The sequence below is a fragment of the Nipponia nippon genome, unplaced genomic scaffold (assembly GCF_047370975.1).
Source record: "Nipponia nippon isolate SJK-2023a ecotype South Korea unplaced genomic scaffold, ASM4737097v1 scaffold_14, whole genome shotgun sequence".
In the NCBI taxonomy this organism is placed as follows: Eukaryota; Metazoa; Chordata; class Aves; order Pelecaniformes; family Threskiornithidae; genus Nipponia; species Nipponia nippon.
The window spans coordinates 5096284-5119575 of NW_028262330.1; the positions used below are offsets into that span (position 1 = coordinate 5096284).

Genomic DNA, 23292 nt, shown 5'->3' on the forward strand with positions numbered 1-23292 from the left:
GCAGGCAGGCAGGCAGGGCAGCTGGTGGGATGCTCTGGGGGTGCAGGGGGACACGGTATGGGGAGGCCCCACTTCCCAGCAGGGTGTAGAGCTCCCCACCTGGCTGAGCCCAGGGGACAAGGAGCCACACGGCAGGGACAGCCATGGGGACAGCCACCAGCACAAGGACCAAGACAGGTGCTGCGGATCCGCCAGCCTCAGGCCAGGAGGGCGAGCGAGGCCAGGAGAGGCTGTGCCAAGCGAAGGCAGAGTGGCCGACGTGACCTATGGCCAGCTGGCACCCAGCATGGGCTGGGGACGCGCCCCGGGTGCTGCATGGCCCTGGAGGCCACGTGCACGGACCGAGGCCAACTCTGCCTGTGGCGCTGGGGATGGGTCCATGCCCGGGGCAGAGCTGCCCCACAGAGGAGATGAGCGCGTCCGCTCGCAGCCCAGCGCCGGCGTGAGTCATTGTCTGGGCTAAACGAAAACACGTGTCCAGCCTCGTATGGGCTCCTCGCTTGGCTCGCAGAGGTGCCGGACGCTGTAAACGGGGGGGGGGGGGGAACGGACAAGATGGGGGCCAGCCTGGCTGGGCTCTTGGGTGGGCCCCCGTCCCCCCTGCTCTCTGCATCGTGGGTCCTCCCACCCCACCGCAGCCCGGCCACTGCAGAAAGAGGCCCCCTCCCTCCCCCAAGCACGGCCAGTCCCCCCAGCGAGGCAGTGCTGGGGCAGGCAGGGGAGGCACAGGGGACCCAAAGCCAAAGGACCCCTCTGAACCACAGTAGCCAGTCCCAGCTCTCTGAAGTCCTGCCTGCTGGCAGAGCTGCTCGAGGGGCCGGGGGGTTAACAGGGACCCCCGGCTGCCGGGAGACACCCAGACAGCCCAAACGCACGTTGGTGTCGGCTTGTGGGCTTGTGCCCAGAGCTACGAGGCACCCGCTTACCAAGCTGTGCCGCTGCCTGCTCCTACCCGCACCGGGCACAGGGTCCCTCTGACAGCAGCTCCATCGGCAGCATCCCCGCAGGCACCCTGGGCTGCCAGGAGGTTGCCCTGGCATCACATGGGACCCGTCCCCATGGGGGCCTGGACAGCAGGACAGCTCTGGGAGGTAGAGGGGACGAGGTCCCACTCCCACAGCCAGGGCTGGCAGAGGGTCCTGGCACCATGGCCACCCTGTCCCCTGCCAGCTGCCCCATGCCACCTGGCTGCAGGGGCTGTGCCTGCAGCTCTCCCCTGCCAAACCAGGAGGGCATCGCAAAGCCAAACACTGGCCCCGGCCCCTCGCTAGTGGCTGGTGTGAAGCTGTGCTGCCTTATGAGCTGGGACAGGGGCTGGGCTGAGTCGGGGGAGCACAGGCCAAGCCAGGAGCTGCAGTCCTTGGGGTTAGTGGCGTGGGAAGGAAGCCCCGAGGGCCTGCAGATGCCCATGTTTTGCACTTTTGGCTCCCGAGACCTGTGCAAGTTCCTCCCAGGGGGCCACAGGCTGCTGCCGTGATTTCACAACACCGCTGGAGAGCTTGGGGAGGGCTCCCCAGCCTGGAAAGCCCCAGGGCTGCTGCGAATGCTTCCCAGCTGCTGCCGGCCCTGGGAAGCCAAGCCGGTGCTTCTGGCTCTCCCTCTTGTGCCGAGCACAGCAGCCCATGGAGCAGGAAGAGCCGCACCACCCAGCGGCTTTGGTCCAGGTCCCGTCTCTTCCCAGAGCTGACAGCTCTGGGTCTAGAGGCACCTCTGGGGCCTGAGCTGGGCACAGCCAGGGCTGGGAGAAGACATGCGGCCAGCAAACCATGTACCTCCTTAGGGTGCAGGCTGGGAATGGCACAGGGCCAGGTGGAGGGATGTGCCCACGTTAGACCTGGCCCCAGCTGTTGGCCCCATCAGTTGCTTGGGGCCACACTCGCTTCCCCCAGCCCCAGAGGCAGAGCCGCTGTGCTGGTACAGCAGTGCCAGGAGCAGCCCCAGCCCCAGCTGCCGGTGCTCGAGGCTGCTAAAAGCCTCTTCCCCAGTGCTACTGGTGGTGTGGGAACTGCTGCGTCCCCCTTGGAGACCGAGGCAGAGGGACACTGCCACAGTCCCCTCCCGCATGAGACTCTCCCCAGGAAACAGTGCCCAGGACTGCCCATCAGCCTGGCCGTCACCTCACCCAGCTTACGGGAAAAGGGAAGGAAAATCAGCTTCTGGGGGGGGGGAAACCCTGATGAAATCCCCCACAGCTTGACATCATAGATGGCCCTCGCTTGCCCTGGCTGGAACGGATCACGCCCACAGGGATGCTCGTCCCCACATCTCCAGTGCATTCCAAAGTCAGGTGCTGGGGACATGGAGAGGAGGGAGGGTGGCCTCAGGACAAGCTGCCAGCACGGCTGGGCTGCAGGGCCCAGGTCAGACCCCCTCCCTCAGGGACTGGGATGGGTCTGGTGCTCTGGCTGGACACCCCTCCTCCACCTGGGGAGCACCGCGGCACGGTCAGACAGGAGGCAGAGCAGCAGAGCTGGGGCTCAGGCTCCTCCTCGGCTGCAAACCCAGAGGCCGGATGTCACCAGAGCCACCAACTCGCTGCCGAAGGTTTGTGTCGCAAGTAGGGGCTGGGAGCTAACGGCTGCAGTGCGGGGCCTGCCCGGGGAACTGGCGCACGGGAACTTCGCTGTCTGACTCCTGGGCCGGGGCTCGCAGCACCCTGTGGGGGCAGTCCCTTGCCACCAGGTGCCACTGCCGAAACACTCGCACCACGCCTGCTGCAGCAGAGCCAACACTTTACAGGAGAGACCAAGGCCAACTACAGAGCTGGGAGCGCTGCCCGGCATCCCTCGGCTGAGCCCAGGGTGCGCGCCCGGCTAGGAGCATGCTGGCAGGGCTTGCCCCAGCGCCCCTCGGCCTCCCTCGCCCCTCCAGTCCAGTGCAAAAGTCAGTTAAATAAACTCAATGCCCTCGTATTTCACGCTCCCGATCCTGGTCTCGGGCAGGAGGAAGCGCCCATCCAGCGTGAAGGCCGTGATGTAGCTGGCGATCTTGCCGTTGTCCTCTTCCGATTTCAGCGCCACGATGATCTGGTCATCCGTGTCTGGGATGAACTTGAAGGAGGAGAAGCCATGGGTGGGGACCACCTCGCCCACGCGTCCCACTGTCACGTCCCCGAAGTCCTGGGTGGAGCTCAGCAGCAGGTTGGTGCCTCGCCGCTCGTCTGCCTTCTCGTTGTATCGCTCGTGGCTGGCACGGCGCGGCAGGAAGAACCAGCGCTGCAGGGTGTCGCTCCAGGAGGCCGACTCGTGAATCAGGTAACCTGTGGCAAGGAGCGGCGTCTGAAGGCATGGGGCAAACGGGGCACCCACCAGCCTGGGGCGGGACCCTTCCCCACTGCAAAAGACACCGCAGCCAGGGAGGTCGCAACCCCATGCAGGCAACCGCTGCAAATGTTTCTGCCTCCTCCTGCCCCACTGCCCATGCAGCAGCCCCCCCAGTCCCTCCCAGAGCCGGGCACCGCAGCATGGCCTCCTCTGCCCAGGGTCCTGGCTGCCAGGCACAGCATCGGCTGAGCCACCCTCCAGCTGCTCATGGCACAGACAGAGGAGAAAACTGGGCAGGGCAGGCTCTGGCCTCTACCAGGACGTGGGGAGGTCTCTGGCCTCCAGCGTCCTTTAAATCTCACACCAGTCCCAGTGTCTGTTGGGAGGGAGACCCCAGCCCCGGAGCCCGCAGAGGGTGCTGGACACAGGGCAGCAGGAGGGAGCCTTGCTCGGTACCTGGGGGTCGGATCCCCGCCGCGGCCCTCAGCGTGTTGTAGTTTGTCACCCAGTTCTCATGGCTCACATCGCCCTTGTAGCCGATGACCTTCACCCACTCGGGGTTCTCGTTCACCACCTCCCCCGTCGTCGTGGTCCACTCCTTGCCCAGTCCCCCCACGTAGAGGTGCTCGTCCTTCACCGCCAGCCACTCTGCCTTGAAGCCTGCAGCAGAGAGAACAGCACGAGCCGGGGCTCGGCCAGCACACAGACATCAGACTGGCCCCCACTCGCCCAAATGCCACGCCAGACAGCCCGGTGCTGGGCACAGCCTTCCCTCACACAGCCAGCCAGTCCCCAGGCAGGAACTGCCCCCATCCTGACCGGGTTTACGGGGTCACAGAAAAGGTGCATCCTACCCCAGCGAGCCACAAAGAGCCAAGGGCCTCGCTGCTCTGTGTCTGCAGGGCAGGACAGGAGAGCTCACCTTTCCCTACTGTGCCGTCCCCGTCTGGGAGGATCACCCAGGGCACCACCTTGTTGCCCTCAATCTGGTAAACCACTCCTGTCCGGTCGTCCACGGCATACAGCTTCCCGTTGAAGACGACCAGGTCGGAGAGCTCCATGCCCCTGCCCTTCTCAGCCAGGTGGGACCGCAGCACGCTCTCGTCTTTGTCCCACTCCACTGTCACGCTGTCCCCACTGTCCGACAGCACCAGGTAGCCCTTCTTCAGGTAACTGAACCAGGTGTGCTCCTCAGAGCCCCGGGACTGCGTGTCCAGGTCTGCAATGACTCCGATGCGGTAGCGCACGCCTTCGGGGTTTCTCTGGGGTGGGGACAGCGGGTAGGTGTCATTGTAACGGTCCCCTGCCTGCAGGCTGAGCTGCCAGTTGCGAGGACTGGGCGGGCCGTGCCGTGCCGGGGAGGACCGGTGCAGGCAGAAGAGCAGCAGCACAAACCCCACACAGGCTGATGACAGCACGATGGCCTTCCAGCGCAGTCGGAAGCGGGGATCAGTACCCTTGGTCATGGACGCGAGGACAGGCAGACCACCCACGCTGATCCGGAGGGGGCTCATAGACTCATGGCAGGGCGGGATGGGCATCAGACTGGGGGCGAGGAGAACCTGGTGGCAAAGAGGGAAGGAAGCAGGTCAGAGAGCTGGAACCTGGCGCTGCACTGAGTTTGGGGGGCTGCAGGGCACAGCCACGAGGGAGAGGCAAGGGGCCCCATCCCCTCTCCTGTAGCAGGAGAAGGTGCTGCCGCCTCGCACAGGGAAAAGCCAGCACACCAAGGGGGCTGCTTTGCTGCTGGAGCCACTCTCAGCCCCTTCTCACCCCCGCTTCTGCACTCCCAGACCAGAATGAGCCCTGGCATGTCGGCAGGCACGCACGGCCTGCTCAGCACCTCTACCTGCCCCACGGTCTGCAGCAGCCCAGGCAGGGAGGCGAGGCACCCCGGCCCGGGGCGAGCCCCTGGGACCCGTGTTGGGGTGTCTTGCTGAGCAGTGTCCCCACACGGCCCTGGGGAATAGGGAGGTTCTCCTCCGGCGGCGAGGACGATCCGTGCTGCCTCCAGAATGGCTGATTGGCCTGGCCCAGCTTCTGCGGCCCCCGGCGTGAGTGTGTCCCCAGGCCCCACAGGGACACCGGGAGACACGTGGCAGCTCCACCCCAGCAGGATGCCAACACCTGAGCAGGAAGCATTGCCCGGGTCCAAGGGACACACACCCCGACCTGCCCAGCCTTAAAGTCACAGCAGCCCCCCTCTGTCCACCCCTGCCAGGCTTGCCCACGGTCACAGTGTCTCCTTCAGGCAGGACTCACATATGGGTACCTTCAGCCCACCCCTGGCTGTGCCCAGCCGCAGGGCCAGGGTGCCAGCAGTGCCTCTCCCTGCCACCTCCCTCCGTGCAGCTCCCCGGGCTCCTGCAGACGGGCCCTCCAGGCTGTGCAGGGTGCAGGGAGCAAGCAGCTCCCCGGGACTGGAAGCTGCTCCAGCGCTATCCACTCTCATCCCGTGCCATGCAGCACCAGACACGGACACCCCGCTGGGCAGCGGCCCCCCAGCCTGGGCCGGGGCAGAAGGGTCCCCAGCCGCTGGCCCAGGGCTGTCTCCAAAGGGCCGGCCACTGGCCGCAGTGGGGCCCCGGGCCTGGCGCTGGGCACGGGCCGTGCTCCCCGCAGGCGGCCGCACCGTGGGGCTCTCAATGTGCCTTTCAGCAGCCCGAGGTGCGAACAGTGGCGGCATTGAGCGTGGGGGGCCGAGCCCCGGGCAGGCAGGTGTGCTCCCAGCTGCGGCTGGGAGACGGGAGAGCCCATGAGGGACAGCAGCTCGCCCCGGGGCCCCGCTGCAGCGGGGGACGGACCCCACGGGCAGGGGAGCATCCCTCCGTCCTGCCGGGACCCCAGAGCATCGCCCTCGGCAGGGCCCCGGGGACCTCACTCAGTGCGCTGGCCCCTACCGCGGCTGTCAGGACCCCAGCACCGCCCCGGGCATGGACACGGGGACCCCCGGCCCCCCCCGGGCACGGACACGGGGACCCCCGGCCCTCCCGGGCACGGACACGGGGACCGTCGGGGCCCGCGGTGCTCCCGCCCCAGCCCGCCGGGGACCCCCGTGCTGCAGGACCGGCCCGGCCTTAGGACCCCAGGGCGCCGCCCGGACCCCGCGCCCCCCCCGGCCCCCCTCGCCCGCCGCCCCCGTGTCCCGGTGTCCCGGTGTCCCCGCTCACCGCGGCGCCGCCCGAACGCAGCCGCCCGCCTCCCCCGCCGCTGAGCGCAGCCGCCACCGCCGCCGCCGCCGCCTACAGCTCCCGGCAGAGCCCCGCCACGGCAGCCGGCAGCGGCCAAACCACGGCGGCAGGACCGGGAACTACAACTCCCGGCAGCCCCCGCGCACCGCCGCCCACGTCGCACCGCCCGCCGCGCCGCGGGGGCTGGTGGGGGCTGCAGTCCGCACCGTGGCCTGCTCTGCGCCCGAACCGGGCCCGGCCGGCCCCGACCGGAGCCGACCACCCCCCCGCCCAGCGCACGGGCGGTTGGAGCCCAGCGACGGCGGACCGCGGTGCGGGGGCCGGGCCGGCCCTGCGGCGTGGCCTCGCCTGCGGCCCAGCCCCGGGTGGGCCCAGCCCAACTGCCCGGTGGGCACGACCCCGGTGCAGTCCCCGGTACCGGCAGGCCCCCAGCCCGCGGCTCCTCCTGCCACGCCTGCGCTGTCCCGGACGTGCCCTGTGCCCCCCCCGCCGCCACTTGGGGTGCAGGGAGCGGGGACAGATCCTGCCCAGCGCTGTGGGACGCATGTGCGTGTCCGGCTGCCAGCAAAGGCCCGTTCCCGGCCGGGGCCAGGAGGCTCCGGTGCCCCCGGGGCTGGGGACGAGCTGGCAGCTGTCCTGGCATGGGGCAGGGACCTGTCCTGGAGCAGAGCCGCAGTCACCGGGGTCCCAGCTCCCTGCGCCAACTCCAGCATCTGGAGACGCTTCCCAGCACGTGCCGCCCCCGTTCCCTGACCTCGGGCCAGCACTGGCCATGGCCACGGGCCCAGCGCTGGCAGGCGCTGGGAGCACACATGGTTAACGCCGGCCGCCTGCGCCGCTGGGCTCGTATCTGGCAGTGGGAGGGCTGCGCGTTCTGTCCTGCTCCTCCGCTGCCTCCTTTACTTTCTAGAAAGTGCGTTTCCGCCCGGGCCGAGGGAGAAGAGGCTTTTGGAGCGGGAGGCAGCCGATCCGCCGTGGGCAGGCTCTGCCCGGGGCGCTGGCAGGGCAGAACCGGGGGGATGCCCTAGGGAAGGAAAGGCAGCGTCCGGAGGGAGCAGCCCTGGCCCAGAGGTAGGTGGGGGGTGGGTTTGGGGGGTCCCTGCAGGCCTGGGGACCAGCACCCCAGAGCTGCACCTTGTTGTGTATCCATCTGTGGGTGCCGTCAGTGACGGGTGCTGCGGAATCGGTGTGGACGCACCCAGTTGGTGGCCCCGCCTCGCCAGGCACAGGGGTGCCCCAGGGCACGTCCAGTGAGGGGGACCCGTCCCTCCCTCTGCTCTGGGTGAGGACCCTGCCCTGCCTGCGAAGGGGGCGGTGGGGACCGTAGGGCTGAGGTCCTCACGGTCCTCTGAGGGAGCAGCCGGACCCGCAGCAGCTCCGGGAGGACAAAGGCTGAGAGAGAGGGTTAGTGCTGGAGCCGGGAGCGTAGGCTCAGCCCTGCACAGATCCACCGCGGCTCCCCCAGCCCTGTGTCCAAAAAGCCAGTTCCCACGAGCATGTCAAACCCGGGGCTGGGCCACCCCTTGGCATGTCCGAAGGGGATGCGGTGGCTGCTGGGGTCCCCAGCACATCTCACTGGTGCTGCCGGGTGCCGCAGGAGCTAGAGGGCTGCGACCTCCCTGTCGGTCCTTGACCGCAGCTGCCCCGTGCAGCTCCTGCCCCGGTGCCCGCCAGCTCTGTGCTGCTCCAGAGGTGCAAACAGCTCTGCAACCATCCCAGCTGCTGCAGCAAAAGGCAGGGGGGAGCCATCCCACCAGCATGTTCCCGGACGGCACAGGCATCCCAGCTCTTGCTGCTGTGGCTCAGGGAGGGCTGTACCCACCACCCGGAGCAGGGAGGGCGAGGAGGGTGTGCAGGTCCTGCTGCCTCTGTGCTGCCCCACTGCTCTGAGCCCCCTCGTCCCTCCCCTGAGCTTTGCTCTTGTTTCATCCTGGTCTTTATCACTGCCTGGAATGTATTTCAGGATGTTTTGACTTGCAGTCCCAACGCTTTAGCAGCCACTGAATTTAAATCTTCAAACTGCTCCTGGAGAACATCCAACCCTGACAGGAAAAACAGCGTCCCTTCAGCAGGACCGTATATACCCATGCGTACACGGGCGCCTCCCGCCCCACGTGTCTGCAGGGCGCAGGGGGAGACGCGCTCGTCTCCATTTCCAGCCCTGCAACAGCCTGGGAAGCGCGCTGCCTTTCTCGGTGGGAATTTCCTGGTGAAGGATTTCTTCTCCCTGCAGAGCAGTTGCCTGCAAAGCTGCATTTTCCCCAGAGCCGAGCCTGCTGTGGGTCCCAGGGGAATATCTGGTTTGACGGTCCCAGAGCTGAGGGAAAGCCATGGGCTTCCCAGAACCCCAGCAGGCTGCATGCCACACTCACTGGCATGTGGCTGGCACAGCTGGAGGCCAAGCAGGGTGAAGAGAGCCAGGGCCAAGGCTCTCCTGGATGACAACTGCTCACAAGCCCCTCGCTGGGCGGCTCCATTGCCTCTATCCCTGTGTGCACTTCTCCCCTGCCTGTGGAGCAGAGTGCAGGCAGGCACCAGGCCAGGGCGCAGGCAGGGAGGATGCGGCGCCAGGCTGCGCAGATGCAGTGCCCGCAGCCCTGCCTCTCCCCATGCTCAGCAGCACTAGTGGGACATGGGCTGAGATACAGGGCAAGGGGGGGGGGGGGGGACAGGGACAACACAGGCACCTGGGAAGTGTGTGAGGGGACAAGCCCTTTGCAGAGGGTGCAAGCAGCGGGAAAGCCCTTTGGAGCCTTTCCCCATCCCTCCACCCCTTCCCAGCCCCAGCGAATGTGACTCATAAGCCAGGCATCCATCCTGGCCTCGAACACCCTCGGCGCCCGCTGCCGGAGCACACCCGCCCCGTCCCCAAACCCCACCAGCCCCGCTTGGGGGACAAGAACAACCTGCCTGGAGGCTGGCCCAGCCTGGCGATCACTGACTGGGGACCCCAGTGCTCAGAGAGCAGGCGTTCACCAAAATAGCAGGATTCCACCCAAAACTCCTTCCCCACGGCCCGCCTCATGCCCAGGACACGGAACTATGCTGCACAGGGCCCTTTGCCCCTTGGGGCAGGCACTCCAGGATCCTGGCAATGTCCGTCCAGACAGCGCAGAGGGAGGCTGTTTGGGGAGAAAGGCAAAGGCCATACCCCTTCGGGGAGGCATCTGACCGAGACAGGAGCCTGGTGGGCAGCCTTCCCCACACCAGCACTGCAGGGTGTGGGACCAGGCAGCCCAGTGCCCATCCGGTCGTGCCCCGGCACCACCTTGGACCCTGCTGCCACAGGATATCAAGCAGCTGGGCAGTGCCACGCATGTGTTTGGCCATGGCTGTCCTGGCACCTTCAGGGACACAGGGTGGGGTGCTACGTGCCCGGCCCCACGCCTCAAGCAGATACAGCTGTGATAAGGCAGGAAAGGGCAGCAGAGCTGCCCGGGTTGGGCCATGGTGCCACCAGCTACCGCAAATATTAGCTTTGGCCCCACACAGGGTGCGGGCTCCCAGGAAGGTTTCTCCCCATGGTGGCTGGCTCCCATCTGGGGCTGCCAGCCCACATCCACATCTCCGGAGAAGTGGGTGTTGTCTCCTCGCAAACCCTCAGACCAAGGGCCCAGGCACAGGGGTGGGGGCCAAGGACTGGCAGCTCCTTCCAGGGGTCTGCACCGCAGGCATCCTTGCACACCCTGGAGAGGGAGGAGGTATGCAAATCCCCCCCTGGACATGGCTGCACCCCGACATTTGCCCCACAACATCTGGAGTTGCCTGTAATTTTCCCAGGTGCTGACACCCTGAGTTGCAGCTCTTGGGCATCCATGGGAGGCAGCTGGAGCCAGGCTGAGTAGGAGCAGCAGTGCTTGGCCCAGGGCTTGGACAGGGCTGCTCCGCTCCACCCTCAACTCCCCCAGTAATCCCCTCTTCCACACGTGCCAGGGCTCTGGGGGCTGCATGGCCCCAGCTCCCAGCTTGTGGGTGAGCCCAGAGCCCCTGCACTGCCCCAAACGTGGGTCTCCCCAGGTGCTCGCTGCAGCGTCACCAAGGCACACAGCCCAACTACAACCAGCTTTTTAGGTGCAGATGGACCCTGCAGCGGCAAGAGATGTTTGTGCCCACACTGCAGGCTCTGCTGGGGAAGGGCTGTTGCAAGAGCAGCCTTTTGGGGCTGGAAGTGCAGTTGTGCCCTGCCCGGGGCTGTGTGGTGCACCAGGTCCTGTCCTGGGGACAGCACAGGGCACAGGCAGGCTGGCATGGCAGAGCAGGGCATCTCTGCAGCTCCTGGCTCTGCCAGGCCTTGCCATCCCCTTCAGCCATCCCTGGCATCTCGCAGGGCACTGCCGCAGCATGGAGGGGCTTTGGGTGCTCGGTGTCCTGCTGCTCTCCTGCCTGCTGCTGCCATCACCCGCGGGGAGCCAGACCAGCCCCAGCCCCGACAGGCGTCTGCAGATGGACCCTGAGGAGGCACCATCCCAGCACCACGCTGCCAGGTGAGGGGACCCTGGGGCTGGGGTATTTCACAACGGTGGACAGGGCAGCCCTGGCACCACAAAGAGCCCCAGCCCCCACCCGTAGCTCCCTGTTGCGCTTTGCTTTCTGCCCTTCCCAGGGCCATGTGGGAGCAGAAGGCCGGCGGTGCCCAGGAGAGGCTGCCTCCGCGGCCCCGCTGCGTCCGCTGCTGCGAGCCACCTGACCAGCGCTTCTCCTACCCCCAGTACCAGCCCCTGCCTCAGATCAACATGACCATCCTGAAAGGTGAGGGCTGGTGGGGCCCCGTGCTGTGGCACTGCCTGCAGCCACCGCGGCCAAACCTGCAACTCAGGTACCCCATGCTGCCGGGCACCATGAGCCTGCCTGGTCTGCCAGCATCACTCCAGGGCCAGCGCAAAGCTGGGCTCCCAGTGCCGGCTCTCTGGGGTGCCAGTCTCACACAAACTGGCAGCAAGAAGCTGGGGCTGGTGCCTGCGGTCCAGCGCCCTGCACAGGCAGAGGAGCAGTGGGTCTGAGACACCCCAGGGCACAAGCTGCTCCTGCTCTGGTGGCCTCTGGGCAGCAGCTTTGGAGGCAGCATCAGAGCCCAGGGAGGGGGCAGGGGAGTCCCCACTGTCTCCATCCCCTTCTGTCAGGCAAAGGGGCTTCCATTGGGTTTAGAGATGGCACCACCTCTGACAGCACAACTGTCCCTCCTTCTTCGCCCAGGAGAGAAGGGTGACCGTGGCGAGCGAGGCATGCAGGGCAAGTTCGGCAAAACAGGGGTGGCCGGCAGCAGGGGCCACACGGGGCCCAAGGGACAGAAGGGCAGCGTGGGTGCCCCAGGGGAGCGCTGCAAGAGCCACTATGCTGCCTTCTCGGTGGGCCGCAAGAAACCCCTGCACAGCAACGACTACTACCAGACCCTCATCTTTGATACGGAGTTTGTCAACCTCTACGACCACTTCAGCATGTTCACAGGCAAGTTTTACTGCTATGTCCCTGGCATCTACTACTTCAGCCTCAACGTGCACACCTGGAACCAGAAGGAGACGTACCTGCACATCATGCACAACGGGGCAGAGGTGGTGATCCTCTACGCCCAGGTGAGTGACCGCAGCATCATGCAGAGCCAGAGCATCATGCTGGAGCTGCGGGAGCAGGACGAGGTCTGGGTGCGGCTCTACAAGGGCGAGCGTGAGAACGCAGTCTTCAGTGATGAGTATGACACTTACATCACCTTCAGCGGCCACCTCATCAAGTACAGCGGGGACCCCTGAGTGCCTCCTCCACCCTGCTCCCCCTCCCCTGGGGCGGGTGTCCGAGGAGCCCCTGCCACCCCCTTGCCCCAGGCATGCCACCCACCATTAAGCTGTTGCCCTTCTACGTGCCACTACCCCCAGCAGCTGTGTGAGTGTGCGAATACCCCCACCCCCAGCTCCTCGAGGCCGATCGGATGCACCTGCAGGAGTCAGAGCCATTTCCAGCCTCTACTGCATTTTTGACCCGGGAAGCGGCCGCTCTCCTGGGGCAGGCAGGGCGCTCATCCCCACCTGCACCTGCTTCAGAGCTGGGTTTGCTGGGGCACAGGCATTTGTGGCACTGGCTGTGAGCCAGCACCAGCTGAACGGGTTTGGCAGCTGATGCCCTGGTGCAAGGCAGTGCAGACACCTCCACCACGTTTCTCCCTTGCCCCGCTCGCACTATGCCGTGCTCTGCAGGCTCCTTCTCCTGGAAAAGGGCAGAGGATGCTCAGCATCCAACAGGAAAGGCAATAAAACCACTAAGGGCCCCTCTTTCTATCTATCTGCAGAGCTGGGTCCCAACAGCGCAGATGTTGCAGCACAGCACTGGGTACCCTGTGGGCTGACACTTCCCCCAAGCGCTCCCGCGGGGGAGTAGATTGCGTCAGTTCCCCTCTGCAAATCCCCGTCACATTTTCCCTCACCACAGCCTCTGCTCGGTGCTGATGCTGCCGAGGAGGGGCTGGCTCCCCACTGGCAGCCCTGGGTGCAGGGCCTTTGGCCTCAGCTACTTCCTATTCTGTTAGATTATCTGCTGGGCAGGCTTTGTATTTTTATAGATGCAATAGCAGAGCAGAGCCAGGAGCAGCATGCTGCCCCCTGCCCTCTGTACAGCTTCTGACCACATTAAACACCCATGATTTCAAGTCCTACTCACCTTTTCAGTGCATTCTCTTGTTTTGTGTGTGCGGGAGCTCTGAGTGGCTCAGGACAGGTACCCATTCCTGGGGTGCAGGGGCTCCCCAAGAGCCACAGGCTGGCATGGTGCTGCTGGGAAGGGCAGAGTATCCCTGGAGAGCCAAGGACATCCGAGCTGGGCTCCATGAGGGCCAGCTGCCCCCAAAGGACCAGGGAGCTGAGCGCAGTAACAGACCTGTCAGCCTGCGAGCAGGGCAGGCTGGGGCTGGTGGCCAGGTTTACCAAGAGTCTGGATCATCCAGCAAGTCTGCAGTGATGAGGCAGGTCTGAGGTCAAGCTGGGAAGCCAGTGGGTCAGGGTCTGGAGCGGTGGGTCAGGGTCTGGAGCAGTGAGTCCATGGCTGGGCAGGGCAGAGCTGCTGGGCAGGGCAGAGCTGCAGCTGGAGACCAGCATCCCCCCAGCACAGCAGAGAAAGGAGGGAGGGCTCAGGGCTGAGCTTAAATAGAGCCCTGGCCACACAGGTGGGTGGTGGGTGGGGGCCCAGGTGAGGCTGGCCAGGGCTGTCTAGGGCTGGCAGCACCCTCAGGGCCCTGGCACTGCTGTCCCCATGGGGCTCACCCCAGGGACCCTGTCCCAGCCCTGCGGCAGGGGCAAAGCCCCGTGGCAGCACCCAGCGCCTCGGGCAGCAGGCAGGGCTGGGGCTGCCAGCGCTGCTGGCACATGGCACGAGGGGAGGGCTGCCTGCTGCGGGGCGGCCGCCAGCCCAGGTACCGGCTCTAGTCCAGTCTGCACAGCAGGGCCTGTACTAGGACACACGTCGCATCCTGGCACACACGTCCCATCCCGGGACACACAGCTCATCCCGGGACACACAGTCCATCCCGGGATGTGTGGCCCCGTCCCAGGACACACAGCCCATCCCAGGACACACGTCCCATCCTGGAAGACACGTGCCCATCCTGGGACACATGGCCCCATCCCAGGACACACATCGCCATCCTGGGAAACCGGCCCCGTGCCAGGACACACGGGTCCAGGCGGCGCCGAGCTCGGCCGGGGCGGGCCGGGCGCTGGGGGCGGTGCGGGGCCGGGGCCGGGGCCGGGGCCGGGGCGGGCGGAGCTCCGCGGGCCGCGCCTCCGGGAGAGCCGGGCCAGGCCGGGGCCGGCGCCGCCGTCAGTGCGGGCAGCGGCAGCGGCGGCGGCGGCAGCGCCATGGCGGAGGCGCAGGAGGGGCCCGGGCGGCGCGGGAAGAGGGCAGGGGCCGGGGCCGGGGCCGGGGCGGAGGAGCCGGCGGAGGCGGAAGCGGAGCGGGCCGGCCGGCGGCGGCGGCGGAGGTGGGCGGTGGGCCGGGATCGGCATCGGGGCCGGGATCGGGGCCGGGATCGGGGCCGGGGCTCGGTTGGACTGGGCGGGCGCTGGCCGCGGTGCTGGCCCGGCCCGGCCCTCACCCCCTTCCCCGGGCAGCTTCCAGCCGGCGGCGGAGCCCCTGGGAACCACCGTCCTGCACGACACCGTCAGCGCCCGCCCGCAGCCCCTGCCAGGTGAGGCACCGCGGGGAGGGCGCCCGCTGCGCCCCTGGGTCCCCACCGCGCTGGGGCCGGGGCCAGTGCTGGTGCCGGTGCTGGTGCCGGTGCTGAGCCGCATGGGCAGCGCTCCCCGCTGACCCCGTTCCCCATCTCCTCACCTGCCCCAGCGAGGTACTTTGACACCAGGACGACGGAGCCCATCAGCTTCTTCTTGTCCGGCCTGGAGGAGCTGCTGGCCTGGCAGCCCAACAGCAACGACGAATTCAATGTCTCTGCCGTGCCGCTGGCAAAGCGCCAGCCCCCGCTCCTCAGCAAGAGGCCCCGGACGCTGGTGTGCCATGACATGCGCGGCGGATACCTGGAGGACAGGTACATGCTGGGTGGAGGAGAGATGTGGCAGCAGAGCTCAACATCTCAAACCCCAAACCTCTTCTACTTCTGCTTGATTTGTTTCCTGCCAGCTTGGCCACAGGCGGGCAGGGATGGAGAGGTTTGGCTCTTGGTGCCGGAGCACAGCGACCTTGCTCGGGCCAGCCCTAGCCGGGGTCCACAGGGCTGGCTCAGTGCCACAGCTCTGCCCAGCTTCCAGGGCGTGAGTCAGGCTCCTGCCCAGCCCCACAGCCGTCTGCCGGCGTCCTTCCCGCATTGCCCAACCTTCTCCCTTCTCTGCCGCTGCAGGTTCATCCAGGGCTCAGCCACACGCAACCCTTACGTCTTCTACCACTGGAGGTACATCGACATCTTCGTCTACTTCAGCCACCACACCGTCACCATCCCGCCTGTGTGTTGGACCAATGCGGCGCACAGGAACGGCGTCCCCGTGCTGGGTGAGGGCAGGGCCGGCTGCAGGGCTGGCAGCTGCAAGACCGGGCCCGGAGGAGCCCGAGGCACGCGGTGCGTTTGTCGGGGTGCACACCCAACGCTGCTCTCCCCGTCTCCCTAGGCACATTCATTACGGAATGGACAGACGGGGAGAAGCTGTGCGAGGCGTTCCTGGCTGGCGGGGAGGAGGTGTACCGCGCTGTGAGCGAGCAGCTGGCTCGCATCGCCCAGCACTACCGCTTTGACGGCTGGCTGGTCAACATGGAGAACACGCTGAGCGTGAGCCACAGTCGTGCTCTGCCCGCCTCCCCCCCTGCCCTCACGCTGCTCCCGTGCGGGGCCCCTCGCCCACCCCGTGCCAACCTGTCCCTGCTCTCTCCTGCCAGGCAGCGGCGGTGGAGAACCTACCCCCCTTCCTGCGGCACTTGACGGCGCAGGTGCACAGCGCCGTGCCGGGGGGGCTGGTGATCTGGTACGACAGCATCATGCAGAATGGCACACTGAGATGGCAGAATGAGCTGAATGAGGAGAATAGGTGAGGCTGGGCCCTGCCTGCCTTGCCACCTTGCCCAGGCAAAACTGGCCTCGGGTGGGGGGGATGAGCTCACCCCAAACCCAGCACTCGGGGGTGGTCAGGGCACGGGCTGCACAGTCCTCGGTGGGGTGGTCTAGAGGGACAGCTGCAGAGTCCGCCCTGTGACCCTGACCCTCTTTCCCAGGGTGTTCTTCAATGCCTGCGACGGGCTGTTCACCAACTACAACTGGAAGGAGGAGCACCTGGAGCGCACACGCGGGCTGGCTGGGTCGCGCCACACCGACGTCTACGTCGGCATTGACGTCTTTGCCCGTGGGGACGTGATCGGTGGTGGCTTTGACACTGACAAGGTGAGTGTGCCGGGGCTGGGCCAGAGTGGGACCCTGGGCCTCCTCTGGCACAGGGCTCTGAGCTCCCACCGATGGCTGTGCCATGCCATGCCATGCCATGCCAGGCTGCTAACACGGGGATGCAGTGGTGAGGAGTGGGGGAACCTGGAGCCGCTGGGTTGCCAGCCATGCCTGGAGAGGGAGCTGGGGGATGCCGGTGCTGCAGCCCCTGGAGAGGGAGATGCCGCAGGACATAGCCACGGTGTTGTCCTGCCCCACCATGGGGCCAGCGGGACCTGGGGGATTGGAGACAGGGCAGGTGACAAGGTGACCACCTGGCCTGGCCCGTGCTGCTCACTGCTCATCTCTGTAGTCCCTGCGCCTGATCCGCCAGCACGGCCTCTCCGCAGCCATCTTCGCTCCCGGCTGGGTCTACGAGCACCTGGGGGAGGAAAACTTCCTGCAAAATGAGAACAAGTGAGGGTGGCTTGGCAGGGCAGGGGCCCTGGCGGGGAGACGGGTCCAGGAGCACCCTGGGCTGGGAGGGCTGCTGGGCGGCGGGACAGGGCTGCCACAAGACTCTGGCTGCCCGCCAGGACCAGGCTGGCCCTGCTCTGTCCCGGCTGGGGCGGTGCCCGATGCCGTGCCAGGGCAGCGGCTGTAGCAGGGGTCTCTGCTCAGATACCCGCCTTTTCCTCCAGGTTCTGGGGCTCGCTGGCCGAGTACCTGCCCACACACAGCATCTGCACGCTGCCCCTCGCCACCTCCTTCAGTCTGGGCATGGGCACCAGCAGGTTCCTGGCTGGGAAGGTGGGTGTGGGGCTCCGGCTCGGCTCCAGCTGGGCAGGAGTGGGCTAGGCAGGGGTGTCCCTGCTCCCAGCTCCTCGCCCAGCCCAGCTCATCCTGTCCTGTAGGAGGAAGAAACTGGTCCCTGGTATGATCTGAGTGCGCAGGAGATCCAGCCCCTCTACCCGGAGCGTGAGGGCAGGCTGAGCACTGGCTGCTGCCTGCAGGATGCCTGGTGTGGGGGCAGCTCCCTGAGGGTGCAGGGGACCATCCCCCCCAGCGAGGAGCGCGTGGCCGTCCGGTGAGTTGTGAGGCAAAGCCCTCTTGCCATCTCCTCAGCGCTGGGCTGGCGCCATGCCAGCATGGCATGGCCCACACAGCCCGGGCAGAGCTGTGCGGCCCTGGGGCCTCGTGGTGAGCATGCCACGGGGCTCTCTGCCCACGCTGCCCAGCAGACCTAACCCAATGCATTTTCTCTTTCTCTCTTCTCTCTCTCTCTCTGTTTCTGGGTGGATTTGGGGTCATCAGCCTTTTCTCTTTGCAGATGCCGGCGCCCCCCAAGCTCTTCCTTACCCTGCTCTACAAGCTGGAGGGGCCACATGTCGACGAGTTCACAGTTGCACTGGAGCTCACCACCTGGGACTCGGGTACCTGTCACGAGGGCAACGTCACCTCCCTGCCCGGTGAGAACCCTGCCCCTCCATGCTCTCTGCAGTGAGCACCCGCTGTAGGGTGCGGAACGAGCTCAGCCCCTCACCCCCACCCCAACCCCGCTATCTCCGGCAGAGCCCAACAGCCGGCACCACCCCCGGTTCCTCCCGGCACCACCACCCGGCCTTGCCAAGCTGCTCGCCGCCTGCAACCATGGCTCCCACGGCTGGACCAGCCGGTGAGTGCCCTGCTGGCACCCTGCATCTGTGGGTGGGTTGGGGCACCCCAGGGCCCCCCGGCACCATGCTCGCTCTGCCCCTTCGCTCTCAGGTGCTACGAGCTGGACCTGCAGGACTGCAGCCTGCGAGACCTCTCCCTGCTTGTGTCCCGCCACCAGCCCAGCCCACAGGAGACGCCCTTCACCTGCCTCCTCGGGGAGGTCCGGGTGAGTGCCCGCTGCTGCCAGCTGGGAGCCACCCTCCCCGGTGCTGCCCCACGCCATCCCTCATCCCAAAAGTGGGTGGGCGCCCAATGCTCTCGGCCCCAGCCCCAACCCGGTCCTGTGGTTCCCTCCGCAGGTGCTGGATGCGGCCAGCATGGCAGCCTCCCCACCGCAGGTGCAGAGCGTGACGGCCTCGCAGCTCTGGTGGCAGAAGGGCCCCGAGGCAGAGCAGCTCTCGCTCAGCGTCACCCTCCGCTGGGCCTTCCCGCCCGGCCGGGCCAGCTGCTTCCGCATCCTCAGCCAGGGCGCCCGCTGCCGCCAGGGCCAGACGTCGCCGCAGCTCCTGGGGCTGGCGCAAGCCTGCCTGTACCGTGCCGTGGGCCTGGTGGTGCCGCAGCCGGTGGCCGGGCAGTCCTGCCGGCTGGAGCTGCTGGTGGAGCCGGTGCTGCCCGATGAGCTGCCCGTGGACCCCGACCGCTGGGGGCGATTGGTGCTGGTCTACTCCGAGCCAGCCGGTGGCACCAGCTCAGATGGGCATTAAAGGCAAGCGTGGTGCAGCCCTGCGTCCGTGTCTCCTCTGTGCCAGTGGATGGGCTGCGGGCAGGGGGCACGGCAGAGCCAGTGCTGGTGGGCTGAGAGGGTGGAGGCTGCATTTTGTCACCCTGGTTTGGTGGGTCTCTCTTCTCCCAGCCCTGTGGCTGGGCTCAGCCTTCGCCATGGGGGCCCACTGGGTGCTGGCTGGGGTCCTGCAAGAGGCTGCGCAGGGACCCCAGTCCTGCTCCTGCAGCCCTTGCTGCCTGCAAGCTGCATGCACCCAGGCTGGAGACGCTTGCCCTGAGACCCCCCCCAGCCCCGTGTCTGCTCGCCTCGGGGACTAGCCCCGTGCAGGTGTGGAGCCACCAGCACCAGCTCTGCTGCAGCGCTCAGCCCCAAGGAGCAGCCCAGTGCAGGCGGCCGCTGTGCCCGTCCACCATGGACCCACCCCAGTGCCACCCAGCCCCCGCTGCCCCCTCCCCAGGGCTGGCAGGCAGCGGCTGCGCCCGTGCTGCCTCCCCTGGATATCTTACACGGAGAAGGAGAGAAAATTTATAGCAGCAATTATTTTCTCACAGTCTGGTGAGCAAGCAATTAGCAGGCAGGGAGGCAGGCGAGCACGCTGCGCAGTGGGGTCGCCCAGCCTCAGCTCCCTCCGAGCGCCGGCCCCAGTCCCACAAACAATGCTGGCTCCCGGTCAGGAAAATTAATATGTCAGCAGTTAAGCTGCTGCTCCTCCGGTGGGGGACTCGCTCTGAAATGAATTATCTGACGGTTTGAAAAATGAAGGGCTCGGCACAGCCAGGGGAGGGCTCCTGCCATGCCAGCACGCCGCTGTCTTGCTATGGTGAGGCTGAGGGTCCCAGTGGGTTCCCCCCTCACCTGCTGCAGGCTGCAGCCTCATGCCCAGCAGTGTGCTGGGACAGCCAGACCCACCGTGCCAGCCACGGCCCCGTGCCCCTGCACCACCACCCCAGTCAAAACCTGAGTCGCCCTGGTTGAAGAAAGAAATCTTTATTAATAATTTCAATAATAATAATAATAATCCTTGTAATAATAATAATAATAATAATAATAATAATAATAATAATAATAATAATAATAATAATGTTTATTAGAATGGTCACACCTTTGAAGCATACAGGATGGGCCGGCGCCAGCCTGCGCACTGGCAGCCGGCGCAGGGGTTTGCTGTAAGGAAGAAGCCAGTACAGCGATGGAAGGAGCTTTGTACAGGGGTAGGGACGCGGGGCCGAGGCGGCCGGGGCTATGTACACTGGGAATAGAAAAGGGGGAGCTCATTGCTGGAGCGTTGGGGGCATCTGCAGACTATAAAGTGAGGTTTGAGGAGTGGCGGAGCCACGCAGGACAGGGGCGGGGGGCTGAGCGCGAGGCCACCCTGCAGGACGGGGCTGCACCCCGGGCACTGGACCTGGCATGCCGGCTGCTGCAGACCGACCCCAGGGCTCAGGCTGGCCCCTGCGGGCGATGCTGGCCCCCAGTCCTGGGCGATGCAATGGCCGAGACCCCGTGCCGAGGGCTGGCAGTATCCCGCTGCCTCAGGCAGGGATGGGTAGCCGCGAGCGTGTCCCATGCCACAGAGCAGGTGGCAGTGGGATCGGGGCAATCCTCGTCCCGGCTCAGCACAAGGGGCCACGAGCGGTGTCGGTCAGGGTTGCTCCCTGCAGGGTGGGAGCCCTGGGTGCGTCAGGGGACGGAGGGGAGGGACGGGAAAGGGATCGCAAGCGAGTTGCAAGCTCCTCTTAACAAAAATTCCCTTTAAAAGGCAGAGGTTCGTCCCCCTGCAACGCCCAGCGCCTCCGCAAAGCGGCTGCGCCGCCACCCCAGCTCCACGTGGGAGCCGAGGCCTCGCACACTTGACACGCTGATGACCGGCAAGCGCCGGAGCTCGGGAAACACAAAGCTGGGTTCCCACCCTGGCGCCCAGTCCCCAGAGCCGGGGAAGGGGCGGCGTGCCGCAGCGCTCCACCGGCACCCCCAGCGCCGCCGTGCCGGGGCGGAAAGGAAGACGTGGTGCCCAGGCCCTGCGCCTGGGCAGGCGGAGGCCCCTCTGGACGCCCCCGCGCTCGGCAGCGTGCCGGCTCTCCCTCCCTGCCGCGGGCTGTGGGGCCGGGGCGGAGAGGGGCCCCTCTGGTGTGTCCAGCTGGTCCGTGCTCGCCGCGGCACTCCTCCGGGACTCGCTCGCTCGGTGCGTGTGTGGACAGTATGGGACTTTCACTTGGCTGTTGCCGCTTTGCTTTTTTTTTTTTTGTTGCTTTGCTTTTAATTTTTTTATTTTTGATTTTTTTGTGTGTGTGTGGATTTTTTTTGCCCTTCCTGGTCCCAGAAGGAAACGGCCACGGTTTCACTACAACAGAAACAGAGAGGCAGGTCTTTCGCTGGAGCAGCGTGCGGGGCAGCCTGGCCGAGCCGCTGGCTGAGAGGGACACAAGCACCAACCCGGCCCCCCGAGCCCCACACCGCACCCCATGCCTGCGCAGCCAGCCTGCTGCACGAGAGCTCCTCCGCAGAGCAGTGCAGTCACCCCGGAAATGCGCTGCTGCCTGGGGGGGCTGTCCCCGGGGTCCCGCACCCACCCCAGCCTGGCTCCATCCCCGAGGAGCATACAGCAGCCCCCGCCGGCTCCTGTCTCTCCTATGGGGGCAGAGGGGCTGCTCCAGGGCTGCCATCAGCACCGTGCCCCCTGCGCCCGCAGGCAGAGCATCCCCTCCTGCCTCGCAAGGGGACAAGCCCTCTGCACCCCTAGCAAGGGCTCAGGCCAGCGTGGAGCTGCCCAGGGACCCCGCGACCCGGCTCTAGAAGCGGGGTGCCGTTGGGGGCGAGGGCCGGCCCCGCTCCCCGCGGTCCCCAGGGATGCCAGGGGCAGGAACCGCCCGGGGTCCCGCGGCGCTCGGCAGCACCGAGGCGCAGGGCTGCGCCAGGGCAGGCGGACGGTGCAGGAGATGCGGGCGGGCGGCGGGATGGAGCGGCTTGAGGTAACCCTACGGGTGTGGGCTGCCGAGGCTCATCGGAGCCCAGCCCCAGGCCTGGCCCCAGCCCGCCCGGGCAGGGCCCACGGTTCCTCCAGAGGCTCGGCCTCGGCTCTGTCTGCCTGGTTTGGTTTGGTGCTAGTGAGCAGTCAGTGTTAGTGGTGGGAGGGGCTGTGTCTGTCTTGCTAGTAGGGAGTGAAGCGGCTGTACCCTCCTCGGTATAGACTAGCCTGCAACATCAAAGATGAAAAAAAAGCCAATCAGTATTCGAGAGAGAGGCAAAGCCCAGTTCTTCCCTTTTTTTTTTTTCCTCCTTTTTTTTTTTTCCTCTTTAAAATGACACCAAATCACTTCTGTCCTTGGGACGTGAAGGGCGGGCAGGGCTGAGGGTGCCCAGTGCTGCCCAGGCTCTGGGATGGCTGAGGGTGCTGCCTTGGGGCAGTGCATGGGCTGGGGGGCTGCGGGTTGCCCCAAGCCCCAGTGCCCCCAGCACAGCACCACCATGGCCAGGCCTCCTCTCGCCTGCAGTGATCGCGGAGGAGCCTGTCCCCATCCCTGCCATGGCGCTGGGCTCGTAGCCACCCTGCCCATCCCCGTAGGATGGAGGGGCCGTAGCCCCTCGCTAGCGGCTGCCTGGGGCCGGGGATGCCGAGGGGTGCTCGGCAGCCTGGCCCCAGCCAGGGGTGGGGGTGGGTTAAAAAAGGAAGAAAAAGATGGGTTGGCTTTGAGATCCTGCCCATAAGTGGGATTTTTCATCTTTGATGCTGGTTGTGAGGCTAGCTAAGAGCCGCTGCGAGCGGGTGGGCTGCAGGTGCTGGCGTGCACGCGTGCTCCCTGCACATGGCTGCGCGCTGGGGTCTGGGGACATGGCCCCGTGCCGGGGAGAAGAAAGGGGGGGGTCCCTAGGGTGCTGCTCAGGCAGCCAGCGCAGGGGGCAGCCGGGCCCCCGGGAAGCGACGTGTGCTGGCGACTGCGCGGGGTTGCCTCTGGCCGGGTGTAATGGGGCACATAGGGTGGAGGCACGGGGGGGGCCTCCTCTCTTGCCTGCCTGTGGACAGAGCCAGGCAGGGGCTGTGCTGCTCCTGCCACCGCTGCCAGCTCCCGGCCCCCCCTCCCATGGCCCCTGTGTGCGGGGCTGTCCCGCACCCCTTGCCTGCCCCCGCACCCCGCAGGCTCCCCGGGATGCTGTGCCGGGCCCCCCTCCCTGGGCTGGCTGCAGCTCGCGCCAGGAAGCAAAGAAAGGCTGTAGAGGCTGCTCTTACCATGGTGCCGATGCTGTACGTGGCGGCGGGGCCGATGGTGTGGTGGTACGGGTCTGCCGCTGCATACACTCTGCCGTAACTAGGAGCAAACACAGCGGAGGGCGTTAGCGAACGGGGTTGGGGTCCCGTCTCCCCTCAGCAGCCCCCCCACCTGGCTGCTGCTTCCCCCTGGTGTGCCTGGGAGCCCCCCAGCACCTCCCTGCTTCTCCCTGCCTGGGCACCAGTCCCTGCCAAAACAAACCCAAAGGGGAGGGCAGGAGCCCCCAGTTTGCAGGACACCCTCATCGTGCCTGGCTCTGTCCTCGTCCCACGGCACACAAAAGCTGGGGCGTGTC

The 23292-nt window shown here is 66.5% G+C and overlaps 4 protein-coding genes across 18 annotated transcripts in view; 2 read left to right on the forward strand and 2 right to left on the reverse strand.

Annotated features, from left to right (window-relative positions):
• Nucleotides 1–2715: 2715 nt before the first annotated feature.
• Nucleotides 2716–6567, reverse strand: CANT1 (calcium activated nucleotidase 1). The gene is made up of 4 exons (XM_087750824.1): nucleotides 6434–6567; nucleotides 4186–4825; nucleotides 3720–3923; nucleotides 2716–3259 (listed from the first exon to the last, which is right to left on the reverse strand). Exons 2-4 carry the CDS (start codon nucleotides 4802–4804, stop codon nucleotides 2889–2891), a joined length of 1194 nt encoding a protein of 397 aa, XP_087606950.1. The 5' UTR covers nucleotides 4805–4825; nucleotides 6434–6567; the 3' UTR covers nucleotides 2716–2888.
• Nucleotides 6568–7191: 624 nt separating this feature from the next.
• On the forward strand, nucleotides 7192–13098 carry C1QTNF1 (C1q and TNF related 1). Its single transcript, XM_009467758.2, has 4 exons — nucleotides 7192–7525; nucleotides 10782–10938; nucleotides 11058–11203; nucleotides 11648–13098. Exons 2-4 carry the CDS (start codon nucleotides 10796–10798, stop codon nucleotides 12196–12198), a joined length of 840 nt encoding a protein of 279 aa, XP_009466033.1. The 5' UTR covers nucleotides 7192–7525; nucleotides 10782–10795; the 3' UTR covers nucleotides 12199–13098.
• A 1180-nt stretch (nucleotides 13099–14278) lies between these two features.
• ENGASE (endo-beta-N-acetylglucosaminidase) lies at nucleotides 14279–18739 on the forward strand. 2 transcript variants are annotated; one of them, XM_087750711.1, is made up of 14 exons: nucleotides 14279–14414; nucleotides 14545–14621; nucleotides 14774–14975; nucleotides 15285–15433; nucleotides 15550–15707; nucleotides 15815–15963; nucleotides 16148–16313; nucleotides 16666–16769; nucleotides 16994–17102; nucleotides 17207–17379; nucleotides 17607–17761; nucleotides 17865–17967; nucleotides 18060–18174; nucleotides 18308–18739. In XM_087750711.1, exons 1-14 carry the CDS (start codon nucleotides 14293–14295, stop codon nucleotides 18710–18712), a joined length of 2187 nt encoding a protein of 728 aa, XP_087606837.1. In that variant the 5' UTR covers nucleotides 14279–14292; the 3' UTR covers nucleotides 18713–18739. The 2 variants fall into 2 exon arrangements, with proteins under 2 accessions (XP_087606837.1, XP_087606838.1); XM_087750712.1 differs by having other exon boundaries at nucleotides 17623–17761; nucleotides 18308–18487.
• Nucleotides 18740–19810: 1071 nt separating this feature from the next.
• The window catches only part of RBFOX3 (RNA binding fox-1 homolog 3), a 190410-nt gene continuing 186928 nt past the window's right edge, over nucleotides 19811–23292 (reverse strand). For 12 of the 14 annotated variants that reach the window (XM_087750697.1, XM_087750698.1, XM_087750707.1 and 9 more), the window contains 2 exons: nucleotides 22958–23036; nucleotides 21081–21925 (listed from right to left, as the gene is read on the reverse strand). In XM_087750697.1, coding sequence (XP_087606823.1) covers nucleotides 21881–21925; nucleotides 22958–23036 — 124 coding nt within the window. In that variant the 3' untranslated portion in view covers nucleotides 21081–21880. The other 2 variants (XM_087750700.1, XM_087750705.1) reach the window with 2 other exon arrangements.